Below are 27,822 nucleotides of genomic sequence, written 5' to 3' on the forward strand. Positions count from 1 at the left end.
AGCATTAGATGTGCCAACTTGGTTGCTTAGTTGTGCTTTAATCCTTAGTTATGAGTTTTAGCTCTTGTATACTGTATGTATCTAATTGCCTCTATAGTTTTGACCAGTAAACCCTTAAAACTCTAATGTTTATAGAACAAATATAACCTAATGAAAGTGATGACATGTCACAACTCATACAAATTGCACTTTGATGTATTTTTTTACAGTAAGACCTTCCTGTCTGATATGTGTTTACATATTTATACCACATTTTATTTCTGTGTGCAAACAATCACAATGAATTTAATCACAAACACTACAAAATATACCCAATATTTAGGTTTGTTATGAATAATCTCCTTCCTTGTAGGTGTATGAGTCTTGTACTTCCTCTTGTACAAATTCCTCTTTTTTCTCCCAACCGTTAGGCCAGCCACCGTTGACCTGGGTTGTAGCACCGTAAGACTTGGTGGTACCATAATTTACATAATTCTGAGTAATGTCCCCTGTCTCTTCAGCAAGTTCATCTTCATGAATAAAGCCACATTTCTCTTCACTTGTCTGCTCAGGGTCCGCCCACGGTTGTTTCTCTCCTGAAGCAAATATGCCATAGAAGATAACACCCCCATAATGAACTAAAGCAGCAATGAGGAAGACGTACTGCCACTCTTCACGTGTCTGTAAAGAAGAGATTTTTTCAATCAGACTAGTGCATAGACCTATCTAACTCCTCTGAGCTGAAAGATTTAAATCAGGCATTGAGGCTGCAAGAGTCAGCACAGCTAAAACATTTAATTGTCCAGTTTCCAATTATTTATATCTATCTTTCTTTGAAAAATCACTGTTCATTAGCCTACAAAAGCACTGACCTGGTGGTGAGCATATAATGGAGCATGCTTCAAATTTGCAAGTTCCTGGATACTATTCCCTGGAGGTTCCAGGCTCTAATATGGCAACCTGTACTATGGAAAGGTATTTTTCTTGAAGGCAATAGTATTAAACTAGAAGATATGAAAATGGTATCGCTGTTTACCTTGTTCTTTGTCATTGCTCCGACAATTATAGGGCAAACCATTCCAGACAAGGTCCCGACTCCATTAGAAATTCCCATTAAGATGCTGGCATACCTCGGGGCAATGTCTAAATGGTTGACATTGAATCCTGCAATACAAAGGTCATCAAACATCCATACCCAAAGCAGAGCATTACTTCTGTTCTGAAAAGTAATGCTGTCACTTGGCAATTTTACTATAACGTATTTGGGCTGTTTAATTACTTTTTTTTTTTTTTTTTTCTGAAAGGCTTATAATGGTTAAATATTCCTAGAGAGACTCTGGGTTGCTAATTTCTTTAAAAATATATTTTAAGAGGATACTGAATGTATATTCTTCCCAGAATTGCAGTAGTGACTGTGTGCAGTAGAGAACCCAGAAGGTATTTAGACAGGGAGAAAGTTCATATTTCACAGTGTCATTCATGGCCATTTCATGGTGTAAATAACATTTCATGTCTTCCTCCAGCCTGTACCACTTCCCTTCCCTGTTGCCCACATTTTTCTTTTTGTGAAGCAAACCAGCAGAAGGGAGCTCCCTTCTGTGCTTGAGTGGTAAAAGGAAGTGGGGCAAAAGACAATATCTATAAATGCTGTATTAATTATTTTTATCACTGTTTTGTTTGTTGTCTTGAATTTCCAGCAGCTTAATTCTGTTGCAATCTATGCGGTAATTAGAAAATCTGAGGGGCAAAAGAAACAAACCATGCTTCTCTGAAGTGACAGAACTCATTGTCCCCAAAATAAGCGCCGAAGTAGGTGAAACCAGAAGGCAAATCTTTGGAACCAGAAAGATAATAAAAAGCAAAAGGAAGGCAGCATGATATGGATAACTGTTAAAGAAAGTGCAGTACACCTTGCAGAATAAGTGGGATTTAGGACAGATTTGATTAAGCAGAGTTTAGGTGTTTGGCACAGAAGAAAAGAGAGCCTGTTTTAGACATAAGGAACCAGCATGGGAGAGGATGCTAAGATCACAGTGGGAAAATAAGGGACAGCCAAGTGACTTGTGCTTGGGACAGGCAAAGGCAAAGGGGTAATATATCAGAAGGAAAGGGCAAGAGATTAATTTTAAATCAGGAAAAAAAAAGCTAGTGATTAAGCCCCAAAGTAATAAAATAATGCAAAACATTAACTAATATACACTGAAAAGAAAGTAAAAGGCCTATATTTAAACAAAAATGTTTAAATTTAGGTAGCATTGTATAATAGCAATCCATTTATGTTATATGTTTGATTTCATAAAAATCTAGGGTGTATATTAGCACCTCAATGAAAAGGCAATCTTATTAGCTGCAGTGAATATGGAAAAGATTGATGGCTTTGAACAACAATAATCTAATGTAAAAGATGTGGTACTGATTGTACTTTCCTTTGTAATGATCATAAATAGTGCCATTTGGAATTCTGTGGTTTGTTTAAATTATTATCAGTGAGTAAATACCAAATTAGATGTTCTATCTTCTGAGGTAAAATAATTTACTAATAACAGCAATATAATCTTACCAGATATGGCGAATCCACTAAAGCCTACAGCAAGCACTAAGAATGAAATAGCCACTCCTTTACTGTGAGAGTACCCCACCACGAGAAGAAGAGTTGCTTCCATACCAAAACCTGGGGAAATCATAAAGAAAAACAAGCACTGGATATAATTCCCTCTCAAATATTGCAGGTCTTAGGATATGATAATATTTCATAGGAAGACAGAGGCAAAATATTAGTTCAGAGTGGAATACAATCAGGTTTTTCTTTCATCCATAAAAACGTTCTTGCTATCTCAAATAATCCTTATTTTATTCTTTGCCTACTAATTTATTGGTACCTCCTGTCATTTTGGAGATTAACAGAAATACTTGTGATTTGCTTGTGTCCTTCCAGCCAGCCCTGATAGGAATATACACTTAACCTGCCCTTATCACAGCCAGGATTCAGCTCATGAGACTTTAACCTCTCAGAAGTCAGGGGTGGAATCTCAGGTAGCAGTCTGGGCTCTCTTAGTGCAAAGGGTGTTTAGATTAGGAGCTAAGGGTAAGGAAATGACCTGTCAAAATCTCATCTGTTTCTTTAAGAATCTAAACACTTTTTCAAATGCCAGACATCTATATTGGAACTGAGAATAGGAACAACTTTGTTTACTTTTATTTAGTAACCACATTAGAATACACAACAAATGCACAAAGTACGTAAACCCATGCAGTTTGTTTCTGCATACTGTATGGACATTGAATCTGTATGAGAAGCTTTGTAAGCAAATAGGAAGTCTTACCTCCACAGTTCATTATCTTCCTCACAGTAGTGGTTGAAAGAATCTGTTTGCTTCTCAAAAAGTCTGCAATTTGTCCCCCAATAGGAACAATAATTGTCATCACTAAATGCGGCACAGCAGATAGGATACCCACCTAAAATAATCATTAGAATTAGCAGAGTATAAACTGTAAGAAAATATTGATCATTTTCCGAAGCAGTCAGTAACTAACGATTTTTTTTTCTCTTCATGTACAGGCTAAACCAAAATTCTTAACTTGGTTTATTAAATGAACAAAACTGGTGACCTTAAGTTGTAGTTGTATTTTGTGAAGGACATACAGTCTTTAAGAACCCCAGATGCCATGAGACTTTTTGTTTTAGATTGTTTTCACAGTTTACGTTTAAGCTAATGGCTTTTCCCCTGACTTACAGACCTCTGATCTTTCTTTTTAGAAAACTGATGATCAATTGTGTTGAACTGAATGGCCACATTTCTGTTGGTGATGTGTTTGGTGCAGCATTGCCCACAAACCTAACATGTCTTGGCAGGTTCCTTGTGGATCATCCTCACATGCAGCATGGGCTTTTGCCTTTGATTTCTGACCATCCCTCAACCTTCAAATTTCATGTGGGCAAAAGATATCTCTGAGAAACTCTGAACATAGTGGAAGAGAACATGCTAAATATCCATTGACAATATTCAACACATACTAGCTGAGTAAGACATAGTCATTTTGTGGTGACTGTTCCAAGCTATAATAATATATAGGAAGACCCTTCCTTCGAAGCAGATTAGGTCATCCATAAGAATGGCATGAACTGCCACCTTCTATCTCATGTCAACAGAACTGCCTTTGTTTAGTACACGTGGCATTTTGTTCTAATAGGGAAGTCTGATTATTGTGTATATCTGAAAGAGTGCTTAAGCACAGGGGGGGTTGTATAATTCCTGTCTGAACAGTCTGTCAGCTGGCCTGGTGTCTGACTTGAGTTACAAGCAGACAGAATCTGTCAGAACGAACGGAAGTTTTCTCTGCTCTTCAGCTAAAGGTGTGAAACTTTGCATTTCACTGCAGTTTATACAACTAGCAACTATGTTGTGACCCCTAGCTTCATGGTAGTAGATATTTCTTCCAATAACACAGGTATTAACCAGGAGGAAAATACAGTATTGCAGTTACTCATTTGAGGCGTTCTTATTAAATGCTAACTATTCAATTCTGAGCACCCATATCCAAAACTGACCTGCTGTTGTTGTTTACAAAGATCCACATTTCTTTGAATACACTCTGAGAAAAATCTTCTGGAACAAAATGATCAGATGAATTCAATAGAACTTGACCATTTTTATTACATGTGTAACAGATGATGTTTCAAGCTTGGCAAAGTTTCTTAATCGAAGTCCAGCTAAATACAGAAGCCCATATTTAAATGCAGGAAGACTTTACTCCATAATGCAGCAACACTTTGGAAACTACTCATCCAGTTGTCACACCTCAATTTAGGGTGACAATACCTGAGTGAACAATAGCAAAACAATACAGGTCTTTCAAAAAGCACAAGCCCCCAGCGCTTTCACAAGCAGGAAATCTGTATTAGTAGAAAGCTTACTATAACTCTGAAGGCCTGTTTGCATGTATCCCTGTTGACATTCAGGTCTGATCCAAAATTCATATGAATTATGTGGAACCTTAGATCCTCCCTATGCCTCATATTTTGTCACCATCTCTTTCATTTCCTAAGTGAAAAAGGGGGAGCAGTTCTCACCACATTAAAGGGGCATATAGTAAGATGAAAAACTACTCTTCTTCCTAAAACTGGATGGTCCTGCTTTGTAAAAGGCACCTGGAAAAAATTAAATCACTTGTCAGTGCTTTCTTTACAGCTTCGATGGGATCCTGCATGCCCTGGGGTCAGGGACAGAAGCATAATAGCTCTCTCCATACCTTTCTAATACCATGCACAATCAGGTTTCAAGCACCTGACTGAAAATCTGGTTGCATCATGGCCCCAGGCAAATCATCACTAAATCTCACCCTGCTTTCACCTTCTCCATCCAATCCCTTGCCACCGTTGTTTCTGCACTTCCACGTGCTGCTCAACGGAACAATATCTGGGAGGGATAAGATTTGAGGATGGTAAACCCATGATAAAGACACAGAACACTTTTCTTCCCTTCTCCTATTAAATACCACAAAAGTAGCTCTGATACTGATTTAGCTTTACATTTTTTTTTACATACCTTGCTTATTTCAAATCCAAATACTTCCTCAAAGTAAGCAGGCTGGCTAATAAGCAGCAAGTAAAAAGTCCAGCTTCTACAGAAGTTTGCAACAATTATTGCATAGACTGGCATAGATGTAAAAAATTTTCTCCATGGAGTTTTGTATTTCTGAAACACAGAAGAGGGGATCCAGTCACCATTTTGATCATTATCAACCATTTGTCTTCCCTTTTTCTAGATGGTATGTTTATCTGTACTGCAAGAAGCTTGTATATGCAGAGCTCTATATATTTGAATCCATATGACTTCAATTATCAAGAAGGACATGAGTCCACATTAGAATGATCATGATTTAATTTAAAAACACAAGCAAGTAAAAATTACTACAAAATGCACAAGTGGAGAAACTCAGTGATACTTTGCTGTATCACAGCCCTCATGTAAATGCTATTATCTCCATTATGTAAACACGGACATACAAAGTCTGAAATGATAATATGTCTTTAAAAAATAATGTTGCTGTATCTAAAGCAACAGTCAGATTTTACTCTGCAAGCCCACAATTTCATCCAGACTTATTTTAAACATGGCTTTGTATTTACATATTAATAAAATATTCTGAATAATAATTTTTTCTATCAAGTCTCAGCTGAAACTGCTTGGTCAAGGTATTTTTTGTTTGTTTTCTTGTATTTTTAACATTAATTGCATAATGGATAAAAAAAGACAGATGGACAGAACTACAGTCCTGCTGAGTCCCACCACCTCTCCACGAGCCAAGGGCTGTGCCCATCTGTGTTGATATAGGATCCAGACCCAGATGAGTGTTTGAAAATCACTTCAGCAAGGTTCCAGGTGGAATTTAGTCTACTGTTGATTTGAGTACTGGCTTTTCTTCCCAGAAAACCAGTCCATAAATGGATATATGCAATAACTTTTATGCCTATTAAATAGCACTTGAGAGCTAAAGTTTAACTGTGCCTTTATTAATGAGAAGCCAGCCAGAAAAGCTAACCTGATCCTATGGAAGAATTCAGCCTACATGTTTTAGAAATACCTGAACTATTGACACAAACACTTCCAAAAAATTTTTAATTAAAAAAAAAACAAAACCACAATGAAAAATAGACAGATATTATCCAGCTCAAGTTAGAGTTATGTGGACATCCTTTGAAGTACCTCAGTATCTCATGTCATGCCACATTTTGCAAAGCACTTGTAGGTATAAGAAACCATGAACACTGATGAATGCTGTTAGCAATCCAGACACTTCCTCAAGAACTCCTAAAAATGTCAGCTATTGAGAAATGTCATATTTCTAGTTCCCTATTTAGTGTGGACCAAAGCTTTTTAAGAAAAGAAAAATGTTTTATTCCTGAATTCAATCAAGAACCAATGTTCTGACCAATTAGAAAGCATAATGAAGAGTGCAACTTACAGTTTTTCTTGCAAATGAAACAGAGAATAGACAGGATTTGCTTTGTTAGAAGTTCTGAAGACTTCAAGAGACACTGAGTAGTGCTTTTCCTCCAGTTTACTTTTAGGAAGAAGAAATCCTTCCAGAAAGGATTATATAGGAAGGAAATTAGCAGCTTGAACTCAAGAAAATATAAAAGTCGCAGTAAAACTGCAATTTTAAATGCAACCATAGCTCCTTTTTATACTTTGGAGCAGAAAACCAGGCAGAAATTCCATGAGTGATCTGCTGGAGGAACTGGAACCTGTATTCTGTTTGTTCAGAAGCAATACTCACCCAGAAATCCCTCAGCAGATTTCAGATCTCCCTACCCCCCCCCCCCCAAAAAAAAAATCAATTGTTTGAGACATTATTTTCTTCCTTAAAGAAGAAGGCTGTTTGATCTTTTTTGTCTGTTTCTTTCTATTTGGTTTTAGGGAGTTTTATTACTATGTGATAGGGATCAAGTGTGTGAGTAATATTCTTACTTCCATTGCACCTAGAAGATTGGCACTCTCTCCAATGCTTTCCTCTATGTATCTCCTTTCTTCATCTGTGATTGTAGGATGCATTGCAGGACTCTCATATGAAACCAGAAGCCAAAACATGTACCAGACTATACCAAAGCTCCCTTTGGAATGAAAAGAAAGGCTTTAAAAAGAAATGAACTGTAAAGCAGGAAACAAGGGGGGGAAAAAATCTATGATATGTGAATAAATATAACAAATTTAAATGGCAATTGTTGTTACTGCTCCTCTACTGAGTCATTCTAACAGACAGTTGGGTACTGCAAACACAATTTGTGCAAAGTGCATACAGAGCTGAAGCACAGTGAACATTTCTTTCTTTTATTTAAGAATCATTTCACTGTAAGTGAATATTCACTGATATTTTAGCATCAATTTGTATAATGCAATCCAATGACCCAGCTTCCATTTCATTTCACCAGCCTGGAAATGAAGTCCCATTCTGCTTTAAGCCACGGTTGTTTGATAACTGCACTAAATTTTTTACCTGCAAAATACAAGTCTGTGGCATTGTTTTCAACATAGCAATGCGCTTCTTGAGTAGTTTAGTAAGTTTGTATAAGGTGTTCCCCTAATTCACATCAATTTTACACTGTAGAATGAGCTCCTTTGGGACATCCTTTTCTGTTGGTGTAAGTTAAGGTAGCACAAGTAGTGTGAATAAAATTATGTAGGTCTTCAGATAAAAATTAGGACATTAGACAGGCAAGTACTCTAAACTTACAGTTGTATGAAGGAAAGGGCAACTTTACATGGCAGGAGATTATATAGAGCTGCATAGCAGTTTGCACTACTTGTACTGGAAGTGACCAAGTTTTCACCATGAACTGCCTTGTCTTCTTATTTAATAATGTTGCTTTCCTACTGTTTCCTTTAAATTCTGTACTTTCCCTGTTCTTTTCTCTCAACTGTATTTTCAGCTTTATGGACCCACTTCTCTTTTTTTGGCCTCTTACCGGTAGCTTTTACATTTTTAGAAGGCGTAGAATAAGGTCATACAATATTGGAGTGAGGTGAGCAAAACTGCATACCGTACACATAGAACACAGAAGACCACCCAGTATATTGCACCAGAATTCCAGCTAAAGGCATTGCAATAACAGCTCCTGCATAGGAACCTACAAAACAAGATGTGTTGATGAAAAAGGAGAAATCAGTCTGAAAATAGTTTTACATTATGAGTGAAAGAAAGTCAAGGATAGAAAGGTACTTACCACAAAAGGAGGTGGTTGCTAACCTACTTCTTTCTAATGGGGGGGCCCACTTGCTCCAAATCCCGTGGCAGGCAGGGTAAGTGACCCCCTGAGAAATGGGTGTCAGAGGTTAGCTAATGATCATCAAGCAGTTACTTCAGTGTCTTTGCACAATTATGATTTTTAATTGCTAGAAACAAGAAGTTGAGAACACTTTGCATTCCTATAGCAAAGTCTGAGCACAGCCATAGAAGAGCTGTGATTTCTATTCAAGCTGAAATGGGGTTTGTATATCACTCCAAATGTCGTGGTTTAAACCCAGCCACGCAGTTTCTCTCTCACTTCCCCCCTTCTTGCCCTCCCCCAGCTCCCGGAGAGATGGGGAGGAGAATCAAAAGGAATGTAACTCCCACAGGTTGAGATAAGAACAGTTTAGTAACTAAGGTATAACACAAATCACTGCTGCTACCACCAATAAAATAATGACAAAGGAAATAACAAGGGAAGAGAATACAACACCTCACCATCCACCGGCTGATAACTCACCCCCACCTTGCCCGACCGAGCACCAACCCATACCTACTCCAACCCCACTGTGAACTAGCCTGTCCGGGTAACTCTCAGTTACATCCTGGGCATGATGTGCTGTGGTAAGGAATACCTCTTTGGTCAGTTCGGGTCAGGTGTCCTGTCTCTGCTTCCTCCCAGCTTCCCCTCCTCCCTGGCAGAGCACGAGGCTCAGAAAGTCCTTGGTCAGTCTAAACATTTGAGCAGTAACTAAAAACATCGGTGTTATCAGCGCTGTTCCCAGGCCAAAAGTCAAAACCACAGCGCTGCACCAGCTACTAAGAAGGAGAAAAATGACTGCAACTGCTGAACCCAGGACACCAATGCATTCAAGAGGCGTTATGAATTACAGTTATTTTCATTTCCTTTTCCTACCTCTCCCCCTTCCGAGAAAGGGAGAATTAAAAGAATCTTAATGCACAAGAAGGAAAGACGAAAGCACAGACCCTCTGGAGTCTTTCTAATGCTGGGCTGAATTCTCCAACCCTCTGTTTTGCTGGCCTTCCAACTTCTTTTCATCTAACATTTTAAGTAGAATTTAGGAAAAACAGATTACTGTTCCACTGCTTTAAAACTAGAAAATATGATCCATAAAAGCTTAAAAATAGAATGTTTAGAGAAAAGTTTTTCACTCTGTCTTTAATGAGTCTTCTTGAGCACTTAAAGCAAATAATGGAATGATGTCAGTTGGTTTCATTTTAAACCAGGTACTTTTTAGGTCTCTCTTGAAAACAAGCCTTTAACTTACTAATAATAAAGAAAAATGCAATTAAATAAATAACATCATTACATCCTGCAGTATTGATAATTTAGAAAATGCAATATGGAGTGTACAGCAATTTTCCTCAGAACTCCTACTTAAGAATAGCTCTGATGCATGTATAGTTACTGTCACTTTTCTCTTAGTCTGATAATTTGTTTCCCGTGCAAAAAATAGAATAATAAGTTTTTGTGAACGTTGAGGTTATTATAAATTTTGAGCTTATCAGTCTCAATGTGCAATCATTGTAAAATACATTCTTCTGGTTTGAAAGAAGATCACATGCCAAATTTCATGTTTATTTCAGTCTTCTTGACTTTTTTTTTAAAGAAAAAGTACATAATCTTAAGACTGCAATGTTTTATTATAAACCCTCTAAAATGCTCCTATTTGAGATGTTTTGTATTCACAATACCTTTGAACAGTATTACAGAAATGTCTCTATTCTGTTTTGTAATTACCCGCTTGTTTCTGTTCCTCTCTTTGCAGACAGGCTCACCTCTTTTCCTCACAGATCGCATTTCAGGATTGCATCCACATTTATACACATATACTTTAAGAACTTGACTGACAGTTACCTAACTTTCAAGCACGTTCTGCACCCTCTTTTGGAGTCTTTTTATACAATAAAGGGCATGAGTTAAGATCATCTTATACAGTGGAAGTGTGCACCCTGAGGGGCAAAGAACCAGCAATCACAGGCCTAAAAATCTGTCTTTCAGTAAAGAAACAAGAAAAAAAAATAATTAGAAGGCAGGCTCAATTTTTTTCTCTTTTAAATTATGGTAAAACTCTCATTCATTCTAACAAGAGTGTGGTCAGGGCCTATGATAGAAGCTTAGTTCCTTATTACAGATTTAATCTGGGAGGCTGGGTAGGAAATAGCTGCTGAGAATAGCACCATTATAAGCCCTATGCGGTACAAGATTTCAGTGGAACTTCACTGCTAAATACATCCCTCACCAGCTTCTTAGCAAGAGACAACTTTGCTATAAATTTTATAGATGAAGGAAAATCAAATAGCTGTAATCCACACGCTGAAACCCATTACACTGGAATAAGTAATAAACTAAAAGCCTTTTTTGTTTTTCCTGCCAAAATCACAATTTCTAGTTAAAGGCTAACAAACATATGTCCCTTTTCCTGGTTATTTTGTGATTTCTCCTTACCTCTACAAGGCCCTGCAAGATCCTCACAAAGATGACGCATCCGTAGTGCACCCTGGCTGCAGATGGTATGAGCATGTTGAGTGAGGATGTCAGCAGTATAGCAGCACCAAATACTCTGTGGATATGGGGAAACAAAAGAAAAGGAAGTAACTTCAGTGTTGTTCCAATTGACTTGCTCCACATATGTTCACGTATCAATATAGACATATTTAAACATATGTTCTTTATGTAGGGAATATACTAAATGCTGGACTGAATTAGTGTCTGCTTCCATCTAGTGTAACAACCTGCCTGATAAGACCCAGACCAAACATGGACATAAACATCTATTTAGCCTAATTTCCTAAGGAAATACATCTTATGAAATCACAGTTATACATCTTATTCTCCCCATAAATCCCCACTCTTTCATTTTCACATCTATTTCAACCAAATCTGATTGAATTCACCGCCCTCTAGAGAAATTAGGAACTAGGTCTCCAAATGGTTTGCTAAAACAGTTGGCCAAGAAAACGAGAGATTTTCATTAATACTTTAACTGTAAGAAAGTGGCACCATGCATTCATTGCTTATAAAGCTGTAGAAAATCTGCTTTTATAAATGCCAAAGCAGCAGGAAGAATTTCAAACAGAGCTGGGATTTTCTTAGACACAAGAGTAAATTAATTTGGAATCTCATATGCATAGAACGGATCATTCTTTCTGCTGTTTTTTCAGAGGCTACTCATTGAATACTGCTGATTTTGATTCCAAGAGCATCCTAGGAATTGCTTCCAATAAAGCATATTACAAGGTCAAAATAAATGTGTGAAGTGACGATCCATTTGCAAAATTCTACTGCTTTGACTGACTTGTAACTTGATTCAATTAATATCTGCCCCTTATAGGAGAAAGGCTTTTCTCCAGCAATATTATATCATATTTATGTTCATTCATTGTGGAAATAATAATTTTTTCCACCATTTTCCTTTCAATGGAATTTTGCAAAGGGATGAAACCAGTAGTGATGACTGGCCACTTTCTTTATACAAGACTATGTAATGCTAAGATAAATCTTGGAGATGTCTTAACATATGATATCACAGTATCTGATGTGGAAATGATTTGACAGAAACCTTTAACCTTAGCATGTGTTCTTCAGAAATTGGTACAGTGCCATAAGTTAGTAAGAAACAGACCTCAGACTAAAGGAGCAGGAAACATCAATAAGTTTCAAGGCAAAAATTCTCCTCAAAGACATCTATGTTTCACGTCCTTTCTTTCGAATTACAGAATTCTTTAGAATAATTTGAAATTATTTAAAGAGCTGTATCTTTAAATAGCTGAGTGTTTCTCCACTTCTATTTGACAAATATTAAAGGGCAGCAGAAAAAAAAGCCTTGGCACAGTAAGGAAGCTTAGTTCAATAGCTCTAAATCTGGTCTCGTCATTGTGTTTCCTGTGATCCCCCCCCTCATGTTAAACACTATCTAGCTGGGCAGTGCAGTTCTGGCTCTGTTTGGCAGCATGTTCAGTACCTTTACTAGGACTGACTGGTGCAGTATGTGAACTATTCTGGCCTGAACTCAGCCTTTACTCTTAACTTCCTTATGTGTAAGTTTCTAATCCAGAAGTATATGCAGTTTGTTTCTTTACAATTTAATACCTCCATGTGCTCACATAAACCACAATGGTGTTTTGGGTTTCATTTGCTTTCATCTTTATTTATTCATGATAAGAGTTTGGGACTCACAGGATTTTTGTTTGTGATTTTAACAATTTCTTTTAAAAAGTGAGATGTTCTCGTTAGCCATTTTTGAAGAGCAATAGGCTCCAACAGTTCTAAAGGTCCATCAAGAATATCATTCTTCACTCATAAACAGGAAGGACTAGTTTGTACCCTTTACTCTTTCTTTCCTGAACAGCTATGCAGCCAAATGCCTACTGCAGCAATATGGTTTTCAATTTGTATCTGTGCATAGACTTGCTGGAGCAGATTCTTAGCTAGGGTGAATCAGTGCAACTCTTTCTAAATCACTATTCATGTTAAAATCACACCAAGATGGAATTTTAAAAAATGCCATTTCTTTAGGAGGATGAGATTTGTAAAATTGTTGTGCTAGGTAGCTGTTTCTTCAAGGAAATTTGCTTCAGTTTTTCAATTCTGTATCTGCAATAAGCTCCTGTTTGCCACAACTAAAAGCTGTGCTTCCCAGAATTGCTTTTGTCCTCATGTTCATTAAAGAGAAGCTGTTTCCTTGTGTCTGCTCCTTCTAGAAGAGAAAGGAAAATGTAATTTAAGGAATCACCAGAAGCATGCATCTCCCAAGTGAAATCCTTGCCTGTATTTAGACAAACAAGTATCAGTGAATATTTAATTACATCGAGGAGCAGATGAGGAAATAACTCCACAATGTCACTTGTAAGTCAATTGTCTCTCAGACCTATATTTTGTATAGGTCTCAAAGATAGAGCGATTTCCCCCAAAAGAAAATATATGTATTTAAGTGTAGAATAAATTAGGGTTCAATTATGATTCTTGTAAGAAATGGCTTTTTTATACTTCTTTTTTGAATGCACATTAAAAGCAGCACCATGAATTTAGTACACAGCTATTAATGAATCAGCTTCCTCTATAACTCTTAGTCAAAAGCAAATACATCTTCCTACATTTATTTTGCATCTCAGTGCACATCCACAAATAGAATCAGTATTTCTCCTTCATGCTCTTTTGTTTTGTTACACTTATTTCACCTCCATACATACTAAACTCTTCTTCCTAACAATGTATTGTGATATAGTTCTGGCTTTTGTCCAATCTTACTGTTATATTTAATATCTCAGCTAACTGCTTTTATTATGATTTAGATCAAAGAAGAATGGTTTTGAGCTACAATAAACCAAAATATATTTGAATGCTGCACACATTCAAATACATTTAATTGGGAAATGGAGCATTTTACTGACCCACACATCAACCTCACAAATGAAATTTTTCTTTTTTTTTGTGCTTATGTTTTACTTATGTTTATGAAACTAGTGATATTATGATCTGATGTGTTTCTGTTTTGCTTCCAAACAATTCGCATTTGCTCAATTTTGCTACGATACGAATTCCAACAGTGGGTTAGAAACCATGTTTTTCTTTAAGATCCTTATGTTTCTATGGCAAATTGACAGTATGAGGGGTTCCATAGTTGTATTTCTTGCAGCTGAGAATGCATTTCTTCAGTCCTGATTTCTACAGTGACATGGGTTTGTGGAGAAGGCTTCACACCTCGAGCACCAACACCACTAACGTTCACACCTCTTACAGAGTGAGCCAAGCGTTGCTGCATGGTGTCATTTGGGTTGAGCTCAGGCTAAGAAATCACGTAGCCGTGCTGTTGAATTTTCAGTCAGAGGTATCCCTGAACATCCATTTCATGTTGTGCACACTCCAAACCCCATAAAACAGAATCATAGATTAGTTTGGGTTGGAAGGGACCTTCAAAGGTCATCTAGTCCACCCCCCAACTTTTTAACATGTTTGAATGCTGCAACACAAATAAAGAGCCTTAGCAGATTGCAGGTAAACTGGGAAAACAGCAACATGCCACAGTGACAGGGCAGGGCAGGCCAATGATACAGCCACCATTCTTGGCCCTGGCACTGAAATGCCCTGACATACCTCCACCAGCCCTAGACTTGGGGGAAAATCCCTTTTTGACTCAAAATCAGAAACTGTATACATATCTGCATATACACACGGTTGGGTTTTTTGTTATATATATATTTATATACATATATATACACACACATATATATACAGAAGAAGACGAATAAATACAATACTAGTATGTCTAGGAGAGACAAAAAAGATAAATCCTGGTCCTCATAAGTGACCAGAAGCAGCCCTGAAACAAAGAATTATGCTTTGCTTATCTATTCCTATTTCTATTTCTAGACTCAGTAGACTTGGACCTGAAAGACAGAATCCAACACTGATCCTCAGTGTTTTACTGACATTGGCATTATACGAAGGTCATAAGCTGTGACTTAGTCCTCCTGTAATACAAGCAGTAATAATAGCAAAATCATATTTGACTAAGAGATGTTTGGGATGGGAGCAGAAGAAGGAAATGACTCTGGCAGCTCAGGAAAAATGCTTAGAATGGAATGAAGTTGCAGGAGGAATTAATCTTTTTGGATTTCAAGCCAGCTGGCTCATTTTTCTCTTTGGGGACAAACTAAAGAGAAAAAAAATACGTATTTATTTTCATCACTGGATTTCTAATCTGCATCTGTGCAGTCCCACTGTTCTCATCTACCTTTTCCAGGGAATTCATACTGCATGAGTATTCTGCATACAAGTACTTTACAGATACTGTCACTCAGCTGGAAGAAGTGGCAGCTCAAAAAGTGAGCTGAGACCAGTGGGAGCACAGAGGCACACCACACGCTAAATGCCATATGGGTGACGTATTGGCTTACACATATGAGATCTAAATGTAAGGGGTCCTGCTTGGAAGCATCCTCTCACCCCAGTGACTGGGAGTGAAAATCCCTCTCTTGTATATGGGAAGGAGTCAGTTCCTTAGCTGTCTGAATCACATGTATTTCTGTTTATGTAATTTTTAATATAATTGGCAAATTCCACAATTACCTATATCTCTGTTCTTTAAATAATTGGTCCAACTTTGTAAGAATGAAACTACTATGGAAACCAAATGCTATGTCTGCTCCAAAGCATATGAAGTGCCTTAACTTATTGAATGTATCTAAAAAAATAACTGCATCTTGACTATCCTTTGATATTTGTTCTTGAGCAATGCTTATTTGGTGAGTCCCAGGGCAGGAGCAGCAGCTCACTGCTGAGCACAGATCACACAAAATGACTTTTTAGACTATTCTGTCAGCTCAAGATTTCTAAAATTTATTCCTTTTAACTCTCGCTACTATCACTCATCTTTGACGCACCTCTTCCTGTAAAAGACCAATACCACGAAATAGAATTCATGTTAATTTTCATACAACACGTAGAATTTCTTGTCTGAGAGGAGCTGCAAGGCTGAATTCTGGATTAAATGCTTCATTTTTTGAGTAAAACATAATGTCTAGGGAGAAACAGGGCAGGAGCAAGCTGGAATGCCTGTAGACATGCAGCAGTGTTTCAGAATCCTTCCTTCTGCAAATGTTGCTAGCAATAACAATTTGTGATCATGCTTTATAACTTATTTTTCCTTTGAATTGTGTAGTGACTTAATATATAGAAATATCAGGGGTTGAGGAGCCCTACAACCCTTCCCTTCTTACAGTGTTTCTCTAACAGTATCAGGTGGGATGAGGCCTTCTAAGATTTTGATATAGAAAATGAACATTTTGATGACCTGAATTTGCTGTGGTTTGATCTGCCAGCTTTGATGATAAAGAAATCCTAAAATATTCACAAGTCTTTTAGCAAAATGGACCATATAAGGGCTTGATCTAACACCAGAGTGAAATGCCATGCAGTGGCGAAGTCAATGTGTATCAGCAACACCAAGTCCCTTTAGCCTTCTTCCTTCTCCAAGTCCCATTGATGCCACTGACTCATGGTATTACATGGAAGCTTGGGACCTGGGAGAGTACTGGAAACAAAGTTATTTGACAGTATTGACATATCATGGATAATATAATCTCAAGAAATTACAAGTTTCTTTATCAGCTTGGTCCGAAAGCATCTGGTGTAATTTTATGTAAACTGCATAGCAAATTTTCTACAGATACTCATTTCAAAGAATTTGGATCAGTGGAGGATGGAATGCAAAAATAAATCCAAATTTCAGACAAAATCCTACTCTAGTTAGTTATATCTGAACAAACAGACACAAGTTCTAAAATTTTTGTATTTAGTCCTTGAGCAAGACCAGAGGAGGCCACGGAGATGCTGCGAGGGCTGGAGCAGCTCTGCTCTGGAGACAGGCTGAGAGAGCTGGGCTTGTTCAGCCTGGAGAAGAGAAGGCTCCAGGGAGACCTTAGAGGAGCTCCCAGTGTCTAAAGGGGCTACAAGAAACCTGTAGAGGGGCTTTTCATGAGGGCCTGTAGGGACAGGACAAGAGGGAATGGCTTTAACCTGATAGAGGGGAGAGTGAGATGAGCTCTTAGGCAGAAATTCTTCCCTGTGAGGGTGGTGAGGCGCTGGCACAGGTTGCCCAGAGAAGCTGTGGCTGCCCCATCCCTGGCAGTGTTCAAGGCCAGGTTGGACGTGGCTTGGAGCAACCTGGTCTAGTGGAAGGTGTCACTACCCATGGCAGGGGGTTGGAACTGGATGAGCTTTAACCTTCAACCCAAACCAGTCTGAGATTCTATGAAATAGCTCACTGAGAGTAAATGCAGTTGTCTGCATTTAGTATCATCTTGAAGATGCCACCATCCTATACCCAAATAATTCCAAGCATCCACATTTGTCAACTGGGAGTTGTACAGACGCTTCACAGTAACAGAGAAAAGAGTATTTTAGCCTATAATGTTCTTGTTTGAGCTAAGATCACCATTAAAGATGACTTACTTGCTTTCAATGTCTGTAAGTGTAAGCAGTGTTCTTCCTGACTTGTGAAAAGATTCGTTTTCCTCAGCAATATAATATGACAGTATTTTGCACTTTTTCAGCTATTCCCCCATGCACCAATGCTTACATCCCTGACAGCAAACTGTGAGTAGCCCCTCATGTGGGATATTTACATTACCTATGATGTTTGCTAAGCATGTACCTATGTGTCACTTGTTCATCTCCTCTGTGACTCCTGATAATGCTGCTCTTACTGTAGTTCTATTCTGCAATCATACTGATTACAACTGATTATTTATGTTTATGATTATTTATGTTTACTGCTGACTATTTATGCTTAAGTATTTGATATGGACTAAGTAAAAATAAACCCAGTGTGAGGAGACACTCTTCAGCTATTCTGTGACATTTATCATCAGTCAGACTTGTCTCTAGTATAGGCTAATTTCCTGATGACTTTGATGACCCTTCTACTGTAGACATATTCCTGTGGAATGCTCATCCTGACAGTTTATGGCTTCAGAAATGATAGACAGAATGTAGTGGGTTTTTCTGAATCAAGCCTTTATTTGCATAAAATGACATAGGGCTAACAAAGCTGGGATTATGCCATAAATATTAGAGTGGTTGATGAACTCAGCTGCCCAGCAAAGCAGATAGAATAAGCTACCTTTGACATTAGAGAGGAGCCCTTATTCCCAAGTGCCAGTCTTAGCTTGAATGTGCTTCATGAGAGATCCTTTTTAATAAGTCTGTGGCCAGAAGCTGTAATATAGCAGCTTTGTTTTTTTTTTAAATGTGATAAAACAGGTCATTTTCATTCATATGTGTACAAGGGAGGAGGGGGATGTGTGTCTGTGTGCCCTTCATACAAAATCCTATTATAAGGCCTTCATGAAGCATTAATATGTAAAAGCCGACCTCCCGCCATCTAATCCAGTATAATAACGGCTAGGATACATTATTAATTTTTGTCACACATCTGAGGCCCCCTTTTATCAACCAAAACCCTTATTCAAATCCCTTGTTGGATCATTAAATTGCAAAAACAGCTTCATCATTCATGACAGAAAAATGGAAGGACCCTGAGCCATATGGCAGAGAGAGCAGCGGTACCAGCCACACTGGACCCTTCCCCAGTACCCTTCTTGCAGTGACTGGTGCTTATGAGGCCCTGCAATGCAGTAGGTGACAGAATCATCTGTGGGAGAGGAGTATGCAATATTGATTTCTTTGCCTGGAAACAGAGGAACCCCACAGCAGCACCCAGTTTCATCTGCAGGATTTTGAGCTGTGAAAAGCAGGCTCAGCAAGTATAGCTTCAGGTGTTCTGTCTTACAGTGCAAGGTCAGTTTATGTCTTCAGGAGTTCATAAGTTGGTTCTTGTCTGAACCCAGGACACTACCCATCCCCAAATTCCTTGGTTCTGCTGAGAATTATACATTGTTTGCAAATCAGAAAACTACACGATGGGGGGGGGGGGGGGGGGAGGGAATTATTTCTCTTTTTCAAGCAGAACAATGTGAAGATATTAGGTTCTAGGAAATCTTTGTCCTTGTTTTTCTAAACAAGTACTTCACCTTGCATGTTTTTATGCTTGTTGTCATTAAGACTGGCTTTGGGATTAAAACTGATTTCACTGCCACACTAATGACACAGTTTCAGTGAAAATCTTTGGGGCTCTGAGATGAGATGCACTGGCACACAATTGTCCAAAATATCATCCATCTTACTCATGCAAATAATCCTATCGGATTACTTGCTGGAAAGAAGGATTTAGTCCTCAATAACAAGATGAATGGCACTTTAAAAACAAAGATGAATTTGAAGTGAAAGGTTGATTTATATATTTTCATTCAGGTGAGAATGTGACAATGATGAAGAGTTCAACATAGATGAAAGATAATTGCATTGTAGAGACATTTAGGGTAGCTGTGTAGTAATGATTTTAATGGAATAGTGCCACTGCAGTTTAACAGATAATTAGAAATATGTGTCATTCTCATAGAATTACAGGGAGACTTTAATTACTTAAACACTATCATTCTATTCTGCCTTTTGTATTTCTTTGTGTAAGAAAGTTCTGTTTGCATATACACAAATGAGCTAAAGTGGTCACTTAGTTTTGTTTTACAAAAAAAAAACCCAGTTTGTGATTAGTACAGATCTATTTGTGAAACATTATTTGGCACGTGCAGTCCAAACCTGCATTTCTATTTTAAATATATAACTGAAAACTTGGGAATTAATTCCCTATCCTGTGTAATCTAGTGACGTCCCATTCATTTCAGAGAATCTTTCCTGATTTACAGTAAATGTTTAAACTGTTCACTTAGAAAATCAGTGAGGAAACACTGCCACAGCATTTTGGGAATGCTTTTGATAGAACAAGGGGTTTATTACAGATTTCCAGTGTGGTTTTAAAAGAATTTTTAAAGAGGGTACTAGCAGTTAAAATATAACAATATTTAAATTCTCCTGAGATGAGGGGCTAAAAACCAGTCCAGTTTCACACCTTCCCATATATGGGTGACAGCACAGCAGGGACTTCATTCACAGGCAGATGCAGCTTTGCAGTCACATGAATGTGAAATAGAAAATACTAATTTAATAAAGTTATTCTGTTTCTAGATTAAAGCAGAACAAGTGCTTGGCTTTAAGGCCATGTAGCCTGAGATTCACTATGGCATTAACCATTATGTTTCACTTGATTATCCTTTATATTTTGCTTAATTATCCTTGTACTGAAAACATTTTATAATAGCTAAAATAGAAATCCCAATATAGGAATTTAACACCCAAAGAAGAAAAATCTAACATTTAATTTCTCTGGTTGGACCAGCAGTGCCTAGTCATTATTGTTCATATTTATGCTTTTTTTTATTTATACAGCTATAATTTACTGGTTCTTGTTATTATCTTCCCATGGGACTAAAGCACACATTATTCTCAGTGATTTTTTCAGTAGCATACGTTGTAATCAGATTACCTCCTAATGTTCTTCTTTATATACTGATATCCTAAATATATGCTATTTCTTTCACTATGTGCCATTATATATTATCATCATTTAAGTAATTGAAGATCTCTAAATAAATCTCTAATTTTTCAACACCGATATTAATATGTGTGTAACCAAAATACCCACCACAATCCAACGTCAGTGTCCTTGACCTAAATACGCTCACTGCACTAAATACAGAAAAATAAAAAAGGATTGTAGCGACTTCCTTAGTACAGCATTATGTTGGAAGCTCATGATGGGTCTCTTGCCTAGCACTTAAGATCCCACTCAGCTTTCTCGGGGTGGTTGCCCCTCTTTGGTGTTACTTTGCACTTAAGAGTCATATTTATCAAACAATTCAGTTTAGTGAATGGTATTTCGTATATCACCTGATTATCTCATCCTCTTTCTACCCACAAGTTTATCAGCATTTATACATACTCCAGAAATGCCCGATAAAATGTGAAACTCACAGTATGGTTTGTTTAAGGGCTACTCAGCAGTATCATAATAGTATCAAAAAATGGGTTTCATCACACCATGGGATGACCTGACCAATACCACAAGTAACTTGGGGTCCTCATACAGTACATAGGCAGAGGTATGCATACTCTGGTGGTGACAAAATATACCTGAGATTTGAAGTGCTTTTTAACTTAGATAAGCACGATAAATCTCCCTAGAGGAGCTCAAGGTCAAGAAAAACTGCATCAGTTTCCAGTTTGCTATTTTCAAAGCATCAGAACAGCAAAATCCATTTATAATATAGTTGTTAAATACTACAAAAGAATGTAATCATTAGATGGCATTTCTGAATTTATAAGAATACTGCCTTCATAGCATTGTTGCAGAATATTTCAACATCTTGGCCACTGATGTTTAAATGCATTCCATTTAAATCAAAATTTGAATTATAGAGGTGAAGAACCACCAAACCCCAAATTTCTTCATTATTAAGATTTCAGTCACTAAGAATGATGATTGTTTTAAAAAACTTGTAAAGATTGTATGAATTCTGATTATCAAAATTTCTTTTCATTGGCTAAGTGGAAATTCAGATGAGGTGGGGTTGAAGGACTGTTAGCACTTCATACCCTTTCTCTTCACAGTGGATTGTAATTGTATGATGACAACCCCTCTGGTGGGAGCCTCTGTAATGCTGATATAGAAACCTGTCATTAAAAAGGATTCAAATGAGATCTATGTGCTTTTAATGGTATTAACTGCCATTATGAGTAATAGCCTTGCTGACTGAATAATGTGGATACATGGTGTAGGGCATCACACTTGAATGTTCATGTTTTCTGTATTCTTCAAGGAAAAATGTTTTTAAATAATGCAAAAGCAGCTCAGTTCCTTCCTCCTGAAAACCCTGCTGACAATAGTCAAAAGCCGTTGTGATTTAGTGAAAAACATGGCACCAAATCCCAAATAATCGCAAAAAAAAAAAAAATCTCATTCACTTTTTGGAAAGAAAGTTTTGCTATTGCTAATCAGAAAGGATTGTGACCAATCGACCTTTATATTATTTTGGATTTGTCTCTGGAATCTGCTTGTCTATCCTTGCCCCTGCAGTCTCCAAACCTCTGAATCGTGGGAGATTTTCTCGCAGTAAAAAGTTACGTAAAGATCTTTGCAGGGACCATGAATTCTACTCCCAGTGTCCAGTAGCTTTGTTTAGTGTAAGGCTGTATGTATGTTCAGATAGGAGAAGTAACCTAGATGAGTTGCCAGCCTGGATGTCCGTGTGACAAGATGCCTCCTCCCTAAGCTACTAGTGCCTGCTCAATACTCTCTGCTATCATCATGTCATGATGAATCTGTGACATGGTTAATTGTTCATTGTTCTTTGAGAACTTAACCCCAAGTAAAGGGATAGCTGTAGCAAACTACCCATGGGACTCCACATCATGCTTCCTTCATTCCCCCAGCCTGCTGTGGTTGGTTGCATAGAGTGTCTTCCAGAGGCAGATCCTCCTCTGGGAGGTCTGCAGCCTCTTGTGGCAAAAGGGAATCCTCTTCTATTTTCACTCACTACTCAAAGGATGCAAGTTTAAAGCTTCACTAATTGCAAATGAGCGGGCACCTGGGGCCCAATCCATGTCTTTTGGAAGATGATGTTGCCTTGCAATGTGCTGAAGTTTCTCTGTTCCTACAGAAGTCAATAAAGGTCGAAAGTGTTCAGGAGCACTGACCTTTGTAATGTATTAACCCGACTTCTATTGACCACCTGAGAGGTAATTGCTCAGGAGAAGTGCTGTTTCTGACTGTTCTGTGAAATTTTTGAACAGTTTTGTTTGACCCTTCTTGGTGCTACAGCTGTGTAAACATGTCTTCTATATAAAGCATTTAATTTTGTGTTGGGCTGAAAATACTGTATAACAGAAAATTCTCAGTGTTGCAGCATGAGATAAATTGATATCAAAGCTATCAAGTGCAAAGTCCTGAGAAACCTCATTTACTACTTGTAGATCTGTAAGTCACTGAATCTGATCTGTCAGAAGTGGAGCTATGCATGATAAGAGCAGTGGGTCAAGGCTGAGCAGAATAATCATGCAGCAGCAGCCTTGAGCTCCACAATTAGCAAAGGATCTCAGTAAAATGCTTCCCACTGACAGACTCACTTGAAGAAAAATACAATAGAGAGTTCAGAGCTCAGGGTTCCTAATTCTTGATTGGTACTAAGCATTTTAAAACAGGGGAAGAATCAAAATAAAGGACTTCAGCCCAGCTTGAAATTAATGCCTTGTGTGTAGAAAGGCTTACTTGATACCACAGGAGAGTCATTTCTTCTGTATTTACTATTGATAGTAAAACTATCAAATTATGTCAACCCAATCTCTATAATTGGTTGCTAGACTGACTCTTAATGTCAAGCAAACTTGGTGCCATACACTCAGCAATTCCCTGTCACTAACAAATTAAGCTCACAAAGTGCACTCTGATCCTTCCTTTAAGCAGTTTCTCATTCCAGCTATGTTTTCCATGTACACCATTATCTCCTTCCCTTCCTGGAATGAAAATCTTAAAAATCTCCCTTTTTCTTGAGCTCAAGGCTGAGTTTCCCACAGGTCATCTTGAGGCTGGTGATGCTATTCTAGGTTCTATTCTTTTTTTTTATGTAAAGCACATCTGAAATTTGTTATTTTTCTGTATAAATTCAGACTTGCTCTGAATGCAAAAGAAACCACTGACATCACCAAGATATTAAATGAGGTTTTTATAAAAATATGAAGAAGTCCTTGGCTGCCATCCATCACCATGTGAAGGGACCTGTTGTGGCTGGAGCACTAAACATGTCTCAGTAGAGACTTTTAGAGTAGGTCATGTTCCTTTGGTGCTGTCAGCCTTGAGGCCTGTGTATGCACTTGTCTGACTTTCTCGTGCAGTTTCTTGGAAAGGGTATGGACCTGATGACTTGCACCGTATTTTGGGTGCTGCTTTACCCTACAGTCATTCTGTTCAAGTTGAACATATAGATATCAAAATCTATTTTTAGCATTCAGGAACTAACTGGAGGTTTGGCCTCCTCAGTGCGATGTTATTTCAAACACTACTTCTGACTACCCAGAACCCTCTTCTCTGGCATTTTTATCTGCAAACTAAATATAAATTACAGTGACTATCCATATTTTACTATTTGCAACCTCTAGTATGTATTCCATAGCTCATTCCTTTAATTAAATCTGTGATTTACAAAGTCATTTGCCTTGTGTTGGAGTTGTCTCAGAGGCTTCTACCATAATAATAACTAACCACTAATCTGTGAAAATTTCTGAGTTAAAACACACCAGTTTAATAACTGGGACTAGTACTCATTTGTTGTGAGTGTAAATGTTTGTGAAGAGGAAAATCTGTCTCATTTGTATACCAGGCTATGTTTCTGTTACTGAATTTTCCTGGGAACTGTCCTGCAAATCCTTGAGGTTACACCACATTACACTTGGGTTGACTCAAATGACCTCAATGAAGTTGCTGGGGTGACTGAGGGCAGATTTGGGATTCTCTGAGTCTAATTCTGCACTCTTTATGGGAGTAAAGCACTAATTAATCCTGAGGAATTACAGACTCCTTTACTCTTTTACTGTGTAAAGATGCAAAAATGCTCAAAAGGAAGAAAAGGGAAAGAACCCTTTAGGTGGCTAATAACTGTCATTTGAGATAAGCTTTTGCATTTCTGAGCCAGGGTCAGAAAGGTGGCACTTGTAAACAGGTAAGCAATGGGTACCCCAGATTAATCAGTGTTGCATTTGAGTTTATTTGCCATAAAAGGGGGGATGTTAGGGTTATCTCAGTTACAAAGCATCTCTCCATTAGTAAACAGTCATCATTTTTAATGAGCCTTTCTGTCTAAAGGGTATTTACCTTGGGGAAAGCATTTTTTTTTGCTGTAGCTCCCCTCTCCCCACACCCCTTTCTCAAACACAAGTGAGCCTAGACAACACAAGACCTACTCCTGATTTTACACACTCCTAAGCAGAGTTAAAGGTGTATAGTGCTGATTTTAGTATCCATTTGCACTCAGTAACTGCTTTGAAGGGTAGCATTAGGACCTTGGCTACTTCTGCAAACGATGAGCCCGTGGCATTAGCATGGATGTGAAAGCCTCATGTGTCTTGAATACTCAGAGGATCTAATTAACAGGTAGAATCGCACCCTGGGTGCTTGAGAAATTGCCAGACACCATAGAAACGAGTCCTTAAGTCCCCGCACCATCTGCACTTCCTTTTCATTGTGGAAGCCTCATTGAAACATGCTTTTTTTGACCATTCTAAATTCATTTGTGCGTGAGTGGAAAATTTGCCGCTGATGGTTTTCTTTTTCATTAAAATAAAATAAAAATCTGAAAATTCTGTCCTTCAATCGTGAGAAAAAAAAAATATCAAAAACTCAAGCTTTGACGAAATAATGAATCATTGAATTTGCCACTGAATATTTGACTATCATTGCCACAACCTCTTTAAACGACTGCTTAAAAGAAAAAGAAACCAACAGGAGGGTCTGAAGATCGGTCATCAAGGCACCGGCACATCCTTAAATCCAGGATTCACGCGTGTTCCTGCCTTGGGGGACCGGTCCCTGCCCCGCTCTGACCTCCCTCCCCGTGCCCGGGAGATCCTAAACCGCTGTTACCTGTTAGCTGCCAACCGGGATGAGATATACCCGCCGGGGATTTGGGTGATGATGTATCCCCAGAAAAAAGAGCCGTGGATCATGCCAACTGTTTCCGGATCCCAATTAAACTTTGCTTTCTTCCAACGCAACGGACCAGCAGAGAAGGAGAGAAAGAAAAAAGGAAGGCTGTAATCTTGCCGAATTAAAGCATCCACCCGTAGTACCTTTATACCGGGCAGTCGTGGGGGGTCTGTCTAACCTCGGCGGTGGCACACCGCGCTGCTGGCTCTGCTTTAGCCCAGCAAATACACCACCTACATCAGCTACAAACCTAATTAACAATAGGAACAACAAGAGCACCGGGCCTCCTGCGACGCATGGCTCAGGAGTGACCAGATTCCCATGTGCTCAGAGCCGAGGAGCCCCGGGGAAACACAGGACCGGCGGGACCCTCGGCTACTGCTTCAAGCACCCACCCCTTGCCCCAGGGCTAGGCTCCGGACTTGTGTATTGAACCCTCTCACCTGTGCTTAGCAACTCTACTTTCTCCCTAAGCTGTAACTCGCTTTAGAACGGGAGAACGGGTCTTTATTAAAGCAAACGCTCCCACTCCGGTGTTTTCAGACATTCCTACACAACATTCCCCTTCCCGTCGCTGCTACAGCGCATCCCCTGGTACCAGATCACCCGGCGCCCTGCTCTCTCCCGGCCCCTCCGCTTGTTGTACGAAGTGTCTGTGGGTTGAGGGCAAAAGAAAAATAAATGTGTCCTCAAATTACTACCGCAAAACGGGGCTGGAAAGCGGAAAGGCAAACTAGGAATAACGGGAAGAAATAGCTTCTCCTTTACGAATTCCGCCCTGGAAGGGGCCGGGCAGTGCGCGCGGGGCCGCCCTTGGGGAGCGGGGGGCACCTCAGGGCCCCCGACCGAGACTGTGCTGCGAGAAAGTGGGATCTGCGAGGGAAGGGTTCCCACCTCTTTGATAATTTTTCCTCCTCGGTGTATGGTGCTGTTATTGACCATATCCACGATGGCCACTCCCAAGTTACATCGGATCCCGAAGGAAATGCAGAATCCCAGTCCACTCATGATGGCAATGATGTACCTCCGGGGCAACCCGAAACAGGTACAGTCGCACAATGGGGCTTTCTTCTCGGGCATTTCCACGGGCTTCCCATCTTCCGTCAGCTCGATGGTGTCCCCTGGCTTCTGCCTCTTCTCTAGGACCCTGCCCGACACCAGGAGAAAGTCAAGCCCCAGCAGCCCGACCACCTGGGGCTTAACCCTCTGCTCCCCGCCCCTCGGATCCCTTGGGGTTGAGTTGGGGATTTATTCCTCGTTTTCCGTTCACCTTCAACTGTTCTTTAGACCTGTGCGAGTCAGGATTAGTCATGGTCAGCTCCCCCCGCCACCCCACCGCAGGAGCCCGGGGAGGAGCCCTGGCTGAGGACCGCTCATCTATCATTAAAGACTTCTCCTTAAAGATGTAGGAGGCGTTAAGAAGACATCATCTGTAACCACTGCGGAGGCGCCATGTTGGGTAGCCCAAAAGCCACAGCATGGAAAGCGAGACAGTCCTTTGGAGGAGGTTTTATTCCCTCCGTGCTGTATTAGGAGCACCAAAGGGGAATGATCTTGGTGTGCATCTCGCTTCAGGTCTGGGAGCAAAAGAGATGTTAACAGAAAAAGGACGGGGGGAGGGATTGCTACTTATTTTAGATTTGCAAAATGGCTGTCACATGTAGGGGAAGAAAACATGAGCGGCCTCAGAGAAGGCTTTCCACAAGATCGCAATAGCTCATAGCTTCACGTTGTGAGCAGGAATCCCTCAGCAGGTTTAACCTCCCCAGATCAACTTTAAGCCAGATCTCATTGTGTCGTCGTGTCGTCCCCCGTCCGTGTCCCCCCACCCCGTCCCGTCCCCCCCCTCCCCCGCCCACCCCGTCTCCCTCCCCCGCCTCGTTTTTACATGAGAATCCTATCTTCTAATTTTCTCCTGGAGAACAATGTGCAGGAA

At 39.1% G+C, this 27,822-nt stretch overlaps 1 protein-coding gene across 1 annotated transcript in view; it reads right to left on the minus strand.

The window, feature by feature from the left end:
- Positions 1-213: 213 nt before the first annotated feature.
- SLC17A6 (solute carrier family 17 member 6) overlaps positions 214-27,822 on the minus strand; it is a 30,365-nt gene continuing 2,756 nt past the window's right edge. The window contains exons 2-12 of the mRNA XM_057414414.1: positions 26,781-27,033; positions 25,824-25,942; positions 11,180-11,294; positions 8,705-8,792; positions 8,522-8,608; positions 7,452-7,594; positions 5,526-5,675; positions 3,303-3,435; positions 2,540-2,650; positions 1,016-1,143; positions 214-660 (exon numbers count right to left, since the gene is read on the minus strand). Coding sequence (XP_057270397.1) covers positions 328-660; positions 1,016-1,143; positions 2,540-2,650; positions 3,303-3,435; positions 5,526-5,675; positions 7,452-7,594; positions 8,522-8,608; positions 8,705-8,792; positions 11,180-11,294; positions 25,824-25,942; positions 26,781-27,033 — 1,660 coding nt within the window. The 3' untranslated portion in view covers positions 214-327. The remainder of the gene's footprint in view (positions 661-1,015; positions 1,144-2,539; positions 2,651-3,302; positions 3,436-5,525; positions 5,676-7,451; positions 7,595-8,521; positions 8,609-8,704; positions 8,793-11,179; positions 11,295-25,823; positions 25,943-26,780; positions 27,034-27,822) is intronic.

The sequence above is a fragment of the Pezoporus wallicus genome, unplaced genomic scaffold, assembly GCF_028554395.1.
Source record: "Pezoporus wallicus isolate ANWC-B61680 ecotype Strahan unplaced genomic scaffold, APGP_CSIRO_Pwel_v1 contig_5967, whole genome shotgun sequence".
NCBI lineage: Eukaryota > Metazoa > Chordata > Aves > Psittaciformes > Psittacidae > Pezoporus > Pezoporus wallicus.